The sequence below is a fragment of the Takifugu rubripes genome, chromosome 19 (assembly GCF_901000725.2).
Source record: "Takifugu rubripes chromosome 19, fTakRub1.2, whole genome shotgun sequence".
Lineage (NCBI taxonomy): Eukaryota > Metazoa > Chordata > Actinopteri > Tetraodontiformes > Tetraodontidae > Takifugu > Takifugu rubripes.
In genome coordinates this window covers 2,567,082-2,581,407 of record NC_042303.1, presented here as the reverse complement: position 1 = coordinate 2,581,407, position 14,326 = coordinate 2,567,082, and the positions used below count along the sequence as shown (strand labels likewise).

The 14,326-nt window shown below is 50.2% G+C and overlaps 1 protein-coding gene across 2 annotated transcripts in view; it reads left to right on the top strand.

The window, feature by feature from the left end:
- The window catches only part of eif4g3a (eukaryotic translation initiation factor 4 gamma, 3a), a 27,453-nt gene that overhangs the window by 750 nt on the left and 12,377 nt on the right, over nucleotides 1-14,326 (top strand). For both annotated transcript variants that reach the window (XM_029826989.1, XM_029826988.1), the window contains exons 1-11: nucleotides 1-141; nucleotides 3,993-4,065; nucleotides 5,799-5,855; nucleotides 6,058-6,225; nucleotides 7,562-7,654; nucleotides 8,124-8,198; nucleotides 9,909-9,929; nucleotides 10,624-10,803; nucleotides 10,957-11,068; nucleotides 12,134-12,294; nucleotides 13,198-13,323. The exon at nucleotides 1-141 is cut by the window's left edge. In XM_029826989.1, the coding sequence (XP_029682849.1) occupies nucleotides 1-141; nucleotides 3,993-4,065; nucleotides 5,799-5,855; nucleotides 6,058-6,225; nucleotides 7,562-7,654; nucleotides 8,124-8,198; nucleotides 9,909-9,929; nucleotides 10,624-10,803; nucleotides 10,957-11,068; nucleotides 12,134-12,294; nucleotides 13,198-13,323 (1,207 nt within the window). The remainder of the gene's footprint in view (nucleotides 142-3,992; nucleotides 4,066-5,798; nucleotides 5,856-6,057; nucleotides 6,226-7,561; nucleotides 7,655-8,123; nucleotides 8,199-9,908; nucleotides 9,930-10,623; nucleotides 10,804-10,956; nucleotides 11,069-12,133; nucleotides 12,295-13,197; nucleotides 13,324-14,326) is intronic.

Here is a 14,326-nt window from a genome sequence, read left to right as displayed (position 1 = left end):
CCCCAAAGCCACCGTTGTCGCAGTCAGCGGACCTGGAAGTGGCCACTCTCCGTCGAGCCAACCGCGGGCAACCCTGACCTCCGTGTCGCTGCCGCCGGGAGCCCCAACAGCTCCTCAGCCCGGCGCTGGACTCCCACCACAGTATCCTTTGACCTGGGTAACAGTCCTTGTGTTCTATTCTCTACGTTCGCGACGCGCGTGATTGATTGTTTTTGGTGATCGTTTTGATTTGATAGCGAAAAAATTAAAAAAAAAATGATGGTTTCGGGAGCTGGGAGGGGAGGGGGCAATTAGCTAGCTAACTAAGCTAACATTAGCCTCCGAAGCCGGTTGTCCGGGCTAATGGAGATACCTGGACTATTTGTCGGAATTCTCAGTCTGCGACTCGCTGTGCTGTCACACCTCGTTAAATAAGGGTTCTGGGTTCGAAACCCTGTCCGCTATAACGACGTTATTGGCGTTCTGGGAGCCTCGGCTCTTTTGCCGGCAAGCTACATGCTTCCTCCAGTGGTTGCCGGCTTTGTTCGCTTATCTTTGGGGGCTACTGAGGTGCGTTAGCCTCGCTGCTGTAGCAGTCTACCCGCTCGCCGGTGTGGTCAGCAGCTACCTGGGTCCAACCTGCAGCAGGCGACACCCATTTCACGGTGAAGCCCTCAGCCTCATCATGGGACCGACGTAGGACAATACCCGGCTCGGACCGGGAGTTCTGGGAGTTAGCCTACGGTCCATCCGTAGCAGCGTAGTAGGCCTGTTGCGATGACAGCCCGTGGAAACGAGCCTCAATAAAGTCACTCATCCCCTGACCTTTTGTGGGGAAAATCAACGGCTGCGTGGTTTAGGAGCCGCTACTAAAGTTGTCCGGGGTGATCGGTAGATTTGTCGCTTGGCGCAGCAGAAATGTGCGTGGCCGTGCATTTCCGTGTGCGTTTATTTTTTTTTTAGTTTGACATTTGTTAGTGCGGTTGCACAGTCGCTGTCCCGCAAAGCCCGGTTAGCTTGGAGGCAACGTTGACAGCAGCGGGCAGTCCTGCACCCTGAAGGCACCCTCCCGGCCCCTGACAGCATGGGGGGCAGCACCGGGAGGGCGCAGGCCCCGGGTTGAGGGGTTGTGGGTAAAGGTTTGGGTTCTCCCCCTCGTTTCCTGCAGCCTGCACCCTGTGTTTCTGGCCCGTGAAAGGGGCATCAGGCATTAGGAAGAAGGACGCTTTTCAGCCCGCTGGGGTTGTTGTTTGAGGATTCTGCCTTTCCGGAAATCACTGCGCGCTGTTGGGGCTGTCCGTCGCTGGCCTGTACGGACACCTGGATTTGGAAATGACGTTGACGTCCACTGAACATCTTCAGGATGGACGGGCGGGTCGTCATTTAGGCTGCTTTTGTTTTGTCATTCTCCCCCCCAGCAGGTTCAAGTGGTCAGTTTCACTTTCATTTCTCAGAGCTGTTGAGCAATTACTGGAAAGGAAGGGTTGTTAGCTTAGTTTGGTACCATCAACGCATCAGGTATGCAGCCCGTTCCAGCGGTGGAGACCGCCGGAGGCCTCCGGAATCTTTGGCATTTCTTGGAAACGGTGCGTCACCTGTGTGACAAGGAGCCTTTGTGATGACAGCAGGTCCACATTGTGTGTTAGAATTGAGCCTGCACATTGCTACGTGACGATGACCAGCGCTGCTTTGGTACCGCGCGTGTCAGCATCCTGCAGGCCCCCCCCCCCCCCCCCCCCCCCCCGCCGCGCTGGCGCTGTGCAGCACTCCCAGCTAAAGTTAGACGCTGGATCATCCGGTTTAACCCCTTCATTTGCAGATATTCGGCGCTTCGGTCGCTGTCACCTGCGGCAGGTGGCCAGGACGTGTGTGTGTGTGGTCACGTGACCCCCGTAGACTTTTACACATTAAGCCTCGTATGTGGAGATCTGAGCTAGGGTGTGTCAGCGGCTGCCCCAGCTGCCCCTTGTTACCAATGACGGGCCGCTGGAGTCGACTTCTGGCCGCCACTGTACGAGACGGCAGCTGGGTCGTAACGTTGGAGGTGCAGAGCGACGTGGCTGAGCTGTTCAGTCCAGGATTTGGCAGCTAGTTTCTCAGCTTTGCGTTAGTTAGCATCATCTCCACCCGACGGGACTCTTGTTCTACACTTTCCAGGTTTACTGAAGGTTGGGATCCGCAACATGTTGCCCCAGTGGGGCTTTTGTTGGTTCGGCCCACCGACGTGAAGCCGAAACTCTTATCTTTTGTTTCCTTTCCTCCACCTCGTGCACCCTCGGTCCACCTGCCTTCTTCTTAAACCCCCCGCCAGATAAATATGTGGTTTTGAAGTGTAAGCTTGACAGAATTCTCCTTTTTCCCGCGGCCTGTTTCTGGTTGCCGGAGAAACGCGCCGCACACGCGTCTCTTGCTGCACTGGTTACACAATAGCAGCGCTGCTTAGCATTCTGAGGGAGGCCAAGGTGGCGCTTCCCACCATCTGCCAACAAAGGCCCAGGTCACCCAGCCTGCCTCGGCCCTCCCTTATTCCCTTCCATCCCCCATCAGTTCACCTCACCCAACACAGCCCCCCAGTTCCCCGCCTCGTCCTCCAGGCGCTGCCCACTTTTAGCTTTTGTTCTCCACCTCATCTGTCCAGTAAGAGTTCAGGTATTTCGTTTCTTTCACACCACAGCGGGGTTTTCTTGTTTTATTCATCCTTTCGGAGCCAGACGCAGACTTCCTGGCGACCAGCGCGTGCGTCCAGCCGGCGGGTCCGCCGTCACAATGGTGCCCTGTTTCGGGACAGGTGTGCGCCGGCTGCCTGAGAAGATGTTCCCACCTTCACGCTCACTCTGGGGATATAAATAAACCGCTGAGTTATGAGCCAGCACACGCCACTGTTCTTTCCAGAGAGGGCGGGACTTGCCGAGGGAGATACTGTCGCTGCGCGTTCCCAAAAATAGGGCCACTTTTGCACGATTTTAATGGTGCTTTTCGGTCTGATCGGCCTCTGTCGAGTTTTCAGACGGCTGGAAGTCAACGGAAACTTAATATCAGCGCGTATTCCATTCCTAATTGCAGATTGTTGCTTATTGAGCCGCGGGATCCTGTGGATCACACGCTGGATCTATTTCCCTTTGCGCGCGTCTCTCCGCTGTAAGCTAACGACGAATCCCCACCAGCGGCCGACCTCCTGGAGCAAGTCGAGGGCAAATCAATAAGCTCTCAGCTTGATAAAGACCCAATTCGGGGGTTATTGTTGGGAAACGTCGATGGGAAACGTCCAGTTTGTGCGTCCGCGCAGACGTTGGACGCGGTTGAGTGTGAACTGGAAGGAGAGGACGGTTGGACCAGATGCATCGCGTCCCCTCCCTGTGTGCCCCCTTCACTTCAGCAGGTTAAAACCCATCAGTGCGTTTGGGAGCATTCGGAATGTTCTTTTTTTCCTCATAGTTTTCCGCAGCAGATGCTTCGGGCTCGGCCGTGATGTGGCCATTCCCAGGAACTCTGAGTCTTTGAGTCCACCACATCTGTGTTGGATCCCGCTCTTCAAGTGTGACGGGTTCAGGGGAAACGTAGCGGCGGGAAAAGACCGCTGATTCTCTCTCTTCTCTGGTGATTAATCTCCGTCTCTTTTCGCCGCTGGCTTGATGTGATCCCAACTTTCAGAGGCCGTAGAAAGGAAAAGCTTCCGAGGAGGGGATTTGGGGAGTTTGGGCGTTCTGTGGCATCTGTGTTGTTGCCCCGCGACCGCGTTGGTTGTTGCTCTGTCTGCACCTTTGTCTGAACTTCCACTTTAGCCCAGTTCTACGCTCGCAGAAGGTACAGCGTGTTCCCTTGGACCCAGCCCAGTGGGCTGGGAGGGGTAGTTAGAGGAGTCAAACTGTTCAAGATGCCGGGCTGCGAGGGGGAAAAGGACGTCCGTGACGTTCACGCGGCTTCAGGGGGCGAGAGCGTCCGCGGGGCGGACGGCGAGGATCAATAAAGCCGCTCAACTGTTCGGGAGATTTCCTCAACACGGATTTTTGTAGACTCCCGCGAGTTCAGCCATCACTGGACGACCGACTCTTCTCCGCTCAGCCCGGAGTGGCTGCAGTCTACAGCGTGAGTTTTTAGACCTACATTATTCATGTCTTCTGCAGCACAAAATCGCGGCGCTCTAAATTGCCGACGTTGGGATACGCTCAATCGATTTGGTCGTCCATTCTTTTGGTTAACCAAAAAAAAAACGGTCTTAACGGAAGCAGGATGGAGCAAATAAAGTCTTCACTGACTCTCGGGGCGGTTTAACCACCATCGGGGTGCTGGGTCGTGTTTGGGTCTGACGGTCCGGAGCCGTGGGACACCCGGAGACCCGGTCCACACGCGAGTTCAACAACACACCAAAATGGCGTCCGTGAGAGTGGCGTGGGCAGCGAGCCCTAATCCAGCGAGTGTAATCGGAGCCGCCGATGATGCTGAAGGCAGGTGAACGCCCGGCGGGCCGCCCCGGGCGACACATCTGCACCACAGCTGGAAACGCCCGCTTCCCGCCCGTCTTTTTATGGACTCGCCAGCACCGATCGCTACCCCACCAGCGCGCTGATGACGTCTACAGGCGGAACGAGGGACCGGACGTGACCCGTGTCCAACCTTTACACCCCAGCACGGAACCAGCTGGTCCCAGCGGCCAGAAGGAGCTCACCGGGGAACCCACGTTGTATTGAATTGATCATCTCCAACAATGCTCTGCGCGGCCTCAGGAGCTGGTTGCCTGCAGCGGGGGCAGGCCCCTCCCCTGGCAACAGCAGCTAGATTAGTTGCTTTATCCTAGGTCATTTAAGGAAAGTGGGCCACACAGGGAAGAGGAAGAGCTGCCATCATAGCAGCAGGAGAGAAGAATATTCCCTGTCGGACACATTTGCACGTGATGGTCGTTACGCTTCGGGAGGCCCTGGAGAGAGCGAGGCGCTCTCTGTCCTTTCGGCGCCTGGCTTCTGACCCTTTTGGACAATACCCGGCGTGTGGAAACCCGCACCAGGACCGAGCAGCAAACGTACGAGGTCAGCCCAGAGCTGCAGCACCGGCAGCAGCAGAGCCTCATCCCGCCACGGGCCCGGAACCGAGTCCAAGGCGCTGAAAAAAGGCGCAGCTCCGAACCCGCGTTAGGAAAATATCCATTTTGATGAAAATATCCATTTTGATGAATATCACAGCTCACAGCTGCTTTTCTTCAGCACGGCCTCGGTGTTTCACGGATCCTAATCTGCATTCAGCGCCGGAAGGGTCCAGCATAACACATTTGGGCCCGGTCCAGTTTGATCAGCCGTGTAAGATCTGGTGCAGCTCTAAATGCACAAACACAAGCTTGAGTCTCTCTCAGCCTGGAGCAAAGGGAGTGCGGGCCAGCTGAGAAACTGGGGAAGGTCAAACATGCCTCTGCATGGGAACCGGGCGCGAGCGCACGCTCGGCCTTTATGGCATAGAATTCTTAGGGTGCCTGCGATTCCTCAGACAATTCGGACCATATTGTCACTCAGATTTGACGGTCGCGCAAACGTTTATTTCCGTTTTTAGAAATGGGCGTGCTTTTTCAAAGTCATTTGAAGGCTATATTTCTCAGTCCTCGCTGCACTTAAAACTGGATTTTTGCGTTGTTGATCCAAAGAATCGAACCATCCCGACTATTATGGCGTTTCGAGTCGCTGAATTATCCCCCGGTCGGTTTAAAACCCCGACACTTTGTTCCGAGGGGTGTTTTCGAAAGCGATCGGCTATTGTGACGTAATGCTAACCCTTCTGAAGACGGTTAACCTGAATTCTAAATGACACGTGGGTGTAATGTCTTTTCCTCCCAGGTTTACCATGGGAGGTCCTTGCACAGCAAATTTGGGCACAGCAAGACAGTAGAACAGGCCAGTGCACTGTACAATGTTTAACCCCTCAACACATACAGAAGCTAATGACCTCCTAATTCCCTAAATATGCATTCCTCAACGGGAGGGGAGGTGGTGGGGTGGTCAGATGTCCTGTGGAATTCTGCATTTCCCTAGTCTATGTGATCGTCCGCCTGCGTCACTTTGTTTCCCTCTAACTTCCCTCTTTTATGTGACGTAGGTCCCCAGACATGCTGGCCCTCCTTTTTCCGCTCACGACATCACAAAGGGACATCCTAGCTTGGCGGGCACTCCCCCCGGTCACGCCCACTCGCCAGCGCTCTCTCAGGTATCAGTACCCACAGCTTCCCAATATCGCTACCCTAAGGGCTGGGAGGCAGGTGCAGGGGTGAGTTTGTCATTGTGTTTGCCTTCATCCTCCATCCCTTTGTCTGTTTCCTCTTCCTCTAAATCAGGGGTGGGGAACCCCCGGCCTCCGGGCCGTATACGGCCCGCGAGACCATTTCTACCGGCCCGCAACGCAATAAGATTTTTATATTTTATATGTGCACTTATACAGTGGGACCGTTCGCTAAACTCCGCGATTGTTGCGTTTGGCAGAGGTCTGCGCTCTCCGAGTGCTTTCTAGTTGTTATTATTATTGTCTTTATCTTTCTTTCTTTTCATTTATTTTCTTGATTATCTTGTTGTATTGCAGATTTTGTGAGTAGAGGCCTCGAACAGGCCCTTACGGGTCTCTTTTTTTTATTGTTTTGTATGATCATGTAAACATATTTTACTTGTTTGTCATTTTATTCTATTTTTTTGGGTGATATCCATGTGTGCTAAATAAATAATTCAAATTCAAATGCAGCAATCATGAGACTTAGTAACAGTGGTTGTAGACTTTTTTTTTGCATCCCTAGGTATGTGTTCATAATAGTATGGCCCTCGATATGAAAAAGGTTCCCCACCCCTGCTCTAAATGCACCCCCACTAGAGCTGATTCGCCCCGTGTGCACCCACACCGATGGGCCCTCACATGCTTGCGTCTTAGCGGCGTTTACCTTGTACGCTGGCATTATCCAGCACCTGCATGGTTCTACATACAGTAGCGGTGGCGTTTAAGGGAATAACCACCGAGCGTAATAATCTGCCCAAACCTCTGGTGAACTGTAGGCATGTGCATGGGACCGGAGAGATAACTAGGTGCCGATGACATCGCGGGACTGAACTCGTTTGGCATGTTTGAAGACTTAGAAATGCTCCAGAAAGAGAGTTGATCAGGCCTTTTGTGGGGCTAATGAAATCAGAAACACATTAAACCCTGTGCCATCTGCATGATTCTATGGTTTCACCCCCAAATAGCAACATTTTCAGGCTATTTTAAAATGTGTTCTTAACTACGATCAAACTAAATAAACCTTTGCTGTTTATTCCTGTTTATGATGGGAGTGAGCCAGGCAGCAGCTGCTTCTCCCCTTATTTCCTGTTGCTGGCGTCAGCGTTTTTTTGTGGGAGTCGCTCATCTGCTCGTGCTGCATGAGACGCTTTAGTTACTCTTTAGAAATGCAGGTTTTCCGAGTTAAATCACTTTGTTTGAGATGGATTCCCATTTTCAGCCGTTGGGATGCTCAAACCTTTGGCTGCATCTTTGTTTGTGTGTGTGTGTGATGTTGTTGCCCAATAGCTCAACTCTTTTCTTCTGCCTCTTCTGTGTGTGTTTTTTATTTCATCTTCCACAGTCTCCGTACAACCCTGGACAAAATGCTGGTTCTGCCCCGTTAGTGTATTCTCCCCAGACGCAACAAATGAACGCACAGCCGCCAAGTCGACCTGTAAGTTCCCCCTTACGCTTAAACTTACACAACTATACACATGCGCTTTACGCTAAAGTTTTAATGGATGGAAAGATGTAGCGACCGTGTAGAGCTACAGACGCAATGAAGTTTCTTGAATTGGTACTTTGAACGGTGTAGAAAACCTCATTATCTTGCTCGAACCGCATTTCCCATCAGCCCCAGCTTGGTTATGTGGCCAAACTGGTTCATCCCAGTGCTGAGGGAAACACAAGTGAAGCACTGTTGAACCAGCAGCTAGATGCACCTCTCCCGAACATGTGACCTAGCTTAAAAAGAAGAGGAGGTTTAAAGATGGCCTACACTCCTCCATATGTTGCTCCATCCGTTTCCTGAAGCATCCCTGGTTACTGTTGTTTTTGAGCTTCTGCCTTCATTGCTCCTCTTATCTCTGCCTCTGTTTTGTTTTGTTTTTTTGTCTCTGTTTCTCCTCACTTTGCCATTACTGCTTCAACTCTCCTTGGTGGATCTCTTCTCTGTCCCTGTCCAGTTTGCAACGGGTCCTCGACCAACCCACCATCAGGTAATTGTTCCTTTCAGAACCTCCATCAAACACACCATTTTGTCAGAACAGGTTGTGGGATACACGTGTTAAAACTTTGCAGACATTTTGACATGACAACTCAATACAATGTTAGCTTTTGTTCTATCACATACTGAACTTTGTATTTAAGTATTACTGAATTGACTATTTTATATTGTGATACAAAGATCTTTAGGCCTAAAGAGGTCTCACTCTCTATGTCTGTCGGTAAACAAATCGATGCTTTCTGTGTTTCACTCATTTCAGCTCTTTATTTTTAAGGGATTAACTGTTAATTAGCCATAAAGAATATGTCGGGTTATTTTGGTTAGAACTATCACCAACTGGACGGTGAAACCGCGAACCCCGAGGTTTTTACAGCGTGTGTAGACCAATGACTGTATAAACCATCTTTGTTGGATTTTCTTTAGAGAGATTCAACAACAAACACATTGTGTTTATTGATCTGATTTATTTATTTGGTGTTGCATGGGTGAAAATGAATTAAAATATGGCACACGAGTGATTTTTATACATCACATGCTTTCATAATGATGTGATAATTGTGAAACTTGAGAATTCTGGGATGGCCGATGAGACAAATGGCAACAATAGCACTTGGCAACGACGGCTACACTTTGGCTCCATGTGTCCGTTACATTCAGCGCACCTCAACGGCGATTCCAGCGGCGTCTTTGTGCCGACGTCATGTCTGCACGACTTCATCTTGTGCTTGTGTCTGTTCATTTTTAGTAGATTCTCAGCCTAAGAATCACCGTGTTGTGCTCCACGCTCACAGCATGTGTAACTCTTGGCAAGTTCCGTGGTCACCTTCTGGAGGCTTCTGAAAGGCTATTAATAGAATAGTGCAGAAATCTACCAACTAGGATTGCCACATTAGTGTCTTCACAGCCCCGGCTGTCACAAACTGGAACTGGAATCCGTTGTACCACCGCGGAAATAGAATAGGAAAGCAGATAGTGCTGAACAGTGAGCGTTTATGCACGCAGAGAAGACGCCCATTGTAAATGTGTAACACAGGCAATGCATAGTAAAGGGTGCGAACCATAAGTGTGCCTCCAAACAAGGATCGCCCTTGTTTAGCGTTGTTCCTTGGCGTTCCCCAGCTTTTGTGTGGATGTCAAGTGTAACCTCAGGAACACAGTTGTCCGGACAGTTAAAGCAATTCTTTATCTGCGTGTCTTCACCCTCTTGAGAGCTTCTAAACACTCGCCAGAGCTCATCACTAATTACGGGGGGGAAATTGCTTAGAACATAGGTGTCAAACTCTGGCCCGTGGGCCAAATTTGGCCCGCAATGTAATAATATTTGGCCCGCGAAGCCATACCAATTAACTATTAGAGCTAGTATTTTGATAGTATATTGCTAGTATTTTTTTTATATATATACACACACATACATACGGTGCTTTTTCAGGAACGGCTAAATGCATGGAATGTTAGTTCACGAGCCATTGTTTTAGGTCTTTCTTACGCTTGAGTCAGCAGTGGAGTGAGGTGACTAACAGGACAGACAAGTGTTCCAGGTGACCCGGGAGTCACCCCTCCCGGGCCAGCGTGACTCAAACGAAGGGGGCAGCTTCCTGTCTCGCTGTGCTCGGGTGACTCGACTGTTTCTTGCTTGTTTCTGTTGCTCTGAAACTTCAGTCTCCCATCAACTTTTCTTTTTTTCCTGCTTGCCATACACAAGGGAGGATTCCGGCCCATACAGGTAACATCACCGTCTGTCTGGTGGACTCCACAGACCTGCATGGCATGACTAGAACCTCCCTGAATGAGCCCGACCCTCTAGCGTTCCACCCCGCACAGCCTCTTTCTCACCCTGCCGAGTCCTTATTATTAGCTGCCTGTTTGGCATCGCGGAACTTGTAATTAGCGATTTTAGGAATGTGACGAGCAGAATGTAAAGTTTCCTGGTGATTTCCACCGGCCCGTCTCCAATAACACATGGAACCCGATTCATTAGTGGGAAGGTGGTTCCCCCGCGGGGTATTTTTAGAGGGTTTGCAGCATTGTTTCTGCTGTCTCTACAAGACGCTGTTGTCCAGTACAAGCAGATGTTATTCAGAACCAAACTTTTGCTCTTTTCCTCCCGCCACTTTAGCTAGTTAATTTACCTGGTTGGTTGTACAACCGTAGTTATTAAATAGACTGTAATGCGTTTGTGCCGTGTTCAGTGTCTTAATTCTGGTAATTTATGACCACCTGCTATCAGGAGGTTAAAGATGGGGGCGGGGGGGGGTCTTAGACAAGTGTCGGCATTGACCTTATCTCATTTTATCTCTCTGGAAATGTAACAGTTGGTTTACTGATGTTGTTCACTAGTTTGGGGACTTTTAGAGGACGCTACGCTGAAAGGACACTAGCGGGTGTGGGTTGATTACCTGTTGCCATTTTCTGTGCAGTTTTTCCCAAGAACGCAGATACAGAGTGCCCGGCCGGCGATCCCGGCCAACACAGCCTCCATACGGGCCGGAGCGCAACCCCCCACCGCAGCGGTGTATCCTACCAATCAGCCGATCATGATGACCATGGCACCCATGCCTTTCCCGTCCCCTCAGCCTGCACAGTACTACATCCCACAGGTGACACACACGGAGACACACATTCCACTTGCATTGACAAATACTGAGCAGGACTGGTTCTCCACTGGGTTAGGGTTATGGTTAGGGGGGTTAACCCTTAAATTAGCTGCACTTTTATGTTCTGTTCTAAGATTTCTCTCTTTCCACTTGCAGTATCGCCACGGTACACCTTACGTGGGACCTCCTCAGCAGTATTCTGTACAGCCTCCAGGGTCTAGCACCTTCTACCCTGGTCCAGGGCCAGGGGAGTATGCAGCTCCATATCGTGAGTAATTACTCCTTAATGGTCAAACGTTAAAGAAGGGGGAAAAACACAATGGCCAGGAACAAACTACTTTATTGCTATAACTAATCCAAACTGGGAATTTGGTTTGAACTCTCCACGAGACTGGTCGAAGGGCATTTTGGCCAGATGGACTGGAGGTTTCAGCTCCTTCCACAAATGTTTAACAGATTTTAGATCGGGGCTCATAGAATTTCCGACTGGTGCAACTCTTTAGCTGCGTGTTTTGGGTCATTGTCCTGTCGGAGGACCAAGACTGAGATCAAGCTTTCTGCTAATGGGCCGCACATTTCGCTCCAGACAGATTCAAGACGGCCGTGCGCCGACGCAGCAAAGACTTGGAGCCTCTTTTCTTTGCAAGCTTCATTTTTCATCGTCACTTAGAGCTGAAGTGACGTGTCAAAAGCTCGCGTTTGGACGTTCTTCCAGACATTATTGGGGCCTGTCCATATGTATTTTGGTAAACTCCAGACCTGCTTGTTCTTCCAGTAAAGGTCGATTCTGGTCAAATTCAGCACGAGGCTGTACTTTTGTAATATTTGAGGTCTAAAAGAATGATTTGTGCTGCGCAGCGGCGGATAATGGGAGGACGACGGCTCTTAGACCGCTCCTGCTATTAACAAAACCACCTTTCTTTCAAGAAAGTGGACATTTATTTTAAAAAATGGCTTTAATGCAAAGTCTGACACAAGTCTCACCGGTGCACTCGGTATGTTTGCAGGTAGTCTGGAGCACTCCAGTTGAGTAGTCTGCCATTATGGAGAATTGGGTGGGGGGAGGGGGGGGGCAGCGCTGTAACATTTAAGTCCACTTTGTCTCTCACAGCAAAGGGTGCTTCACGTTCCCCTGCTCACCCATAATATCTGCGCTCTTTATTGGTTCGTGTCTTTGATTTGTTGGATTTCTCCGGGTTTTTCAGCACGCGCTTCGTTCCGCTGGGGTGTGCAGGCGTGGACACCAGCAGATCGGTAGCCTGAGGAGTGGAAAAGGGCCATTTTCGGTGTTTGACTAAAGTGCTTCTCTCCTGTTTCTTGGGTCCATCCTCAGATACCCTCAGGTACCCCCCACCTGTTTCCCCCTCCGTTCCAGCGCCAGTTGCCACAGCTGGGCCACCATACTACCCAGGACAGACTGTGTACCCGCCCTCACCCCCCATCATAGTGCCTACACCACAGCAACCTCCACCAGCCAAACGCGAGAAGAAAACAGTGAGTCAAAGCTGCTTTTATGCTATTGAGTTGAACACATTTAATACTGGAATACAACATGTAGGTTGAATTTAACCTAATGAAATATAATGTACAACCTTTGCTGCCTAACTCTTCGGATTGACGTGGCAGTGCTTGGAAAACCATCCCCCCTCCCTCATTTTTGATGGTTTTGCCCATTTTTCACACTGAAGCGTTTTTAGATGGTCACGCACATTTTAATACAAGACACAGATAATCCCAGTAAATGCAAAATGCAGTTTTCTAAATGCTGGTTTCATTTATTCGGGAGGGAAATTGATTACTCCGGGCTCCGTTAAAAGAATAAAATACTTAAATAGACTCTGACTGATAAGGAAACGCTACCATCCAAACAAAGAGTACAGAATCAATGCAAAATAAAGTAATCTGGAAAGGGCTCGAGAGCCATTTCCAAGGTTTTGGGACTCCAGCAAACCGTGTTCGGAGCCATTATCCACAGACGGAGGCATCTTGGAACGGTGGTGAACCGTGCCGGCAGTGGGGATCCCTCCAAGAGCACAACAGTGGCTCAAGGAATAAAGCTCAAGCTAACGTGCACTTGGGTTCTGCAGCAGGATAAGGACCCCGTAAACACCCCGGCAAGGCCACCTCTGGATGGTTTGAAAAAGACCTCCCCTTTTGGAGTGGCTTAGTCAAAGTGTAGCCTCGAGTCCAACTGAGATGCTGTGGGGTGACCTTTTCACTGACATAGTGTCCTCTAGCTTACAATGCTGAGACAAGAACCAGAAACGTGCCTGCAAAGCTAATTTAAAAGAAACTGCCGGCTCTGGGTTGGGTGTCACCCAGTTCTGTGATGTGGGCTGAGGTCCGGGCCGCTTGTGCTCAGCTCTCTACGGTTTTTGTGTGTTCCCGCCCTCCCAGATCCGTATCCGAGACCCCAATCAGGGCGGCAGGGATATCACAGAGGAAATCATGGCAGGGGGATCAGGGAGCAGGAATTCAACACCTCCTGTTGGCCACCCCTCCTCTACCCCTACACCCCCACAGGTATGTATCACGCGCAACTCCTCTCGCCTTCTTACCCACAGCTCGCTTACACGGGCGCCGTTGTGAAGCGTTTAGAGCATCCGATTGGCCTCATGTTGCCCTTCATTACGGGTGTGGCAGACAGGAAGTGGCCACCGTGTCACATTTAGGCATATTTAGATTCATAAATTCTAGGATTGTACCAATTGTTTTCAACTCGTTAGAACTTCAGGCCCTCAGGGTTTTTCCACAATCCTCATGTGTTTGACATTTTGAGGATTTTCTCGCTAGCAGCCGTTAGCGTGAACACAAATAGGTGTGTTTTGAGCTGGATTTAACAAGTTTAATGAATAGAGCAGCAGAGCCTACAATGCAACGTGTTGTGAAGCGAGAGTGCGTGGATAAGTACCCATTAATGCAAGAAGAAAGATAACCGAGGCTGTAGAAGAGGGACGTTTTTGGAAAACACCAGAAGGATCTCATCAAGAAGAGAACAGAGCTGTGAGCTTCTGGGAAATAGTTTAGCTGATTCAGCCAGCGAGGCATTTGGTAGCATACGAGTGCCTCCAAGATTGCCACATGTTTGCACCACCTCCCGCCTGGACACTTGCCAGCATCTGCCTGCTGCCGACATTCTCCAAATGTTTGACGGATGTGTGAATAGATGCAGGGAAAGTCTGGATCTGATCCTCTGCAGTGCGTGTTTGACTGGGCTGGAACCTACCGTACTGCTCTTGCTAACGACTCTTTTAATCCCACACCTGCTTCTTCCCTGTCATCCTTTCTACTCACTCACTCTTGTACAGTATATTGCATACATGCTGTTTTTTTCTCCTCTCATTTCTTCTACAGAATCCCCTCAAGTTCTTTTGGCTGTCAGTTTTGCTTGTCTCAAAGAAAACCGTGCACAACGTAGCATCGGTCACACGAACACTTGTAGGTTTAACCGCTGGCGAGAAGAAGAGCCTTGGCAATAGCAGAGAAGCAAAAAGGACGTTGTCCGTTTCATGACGTGACTCGTAGT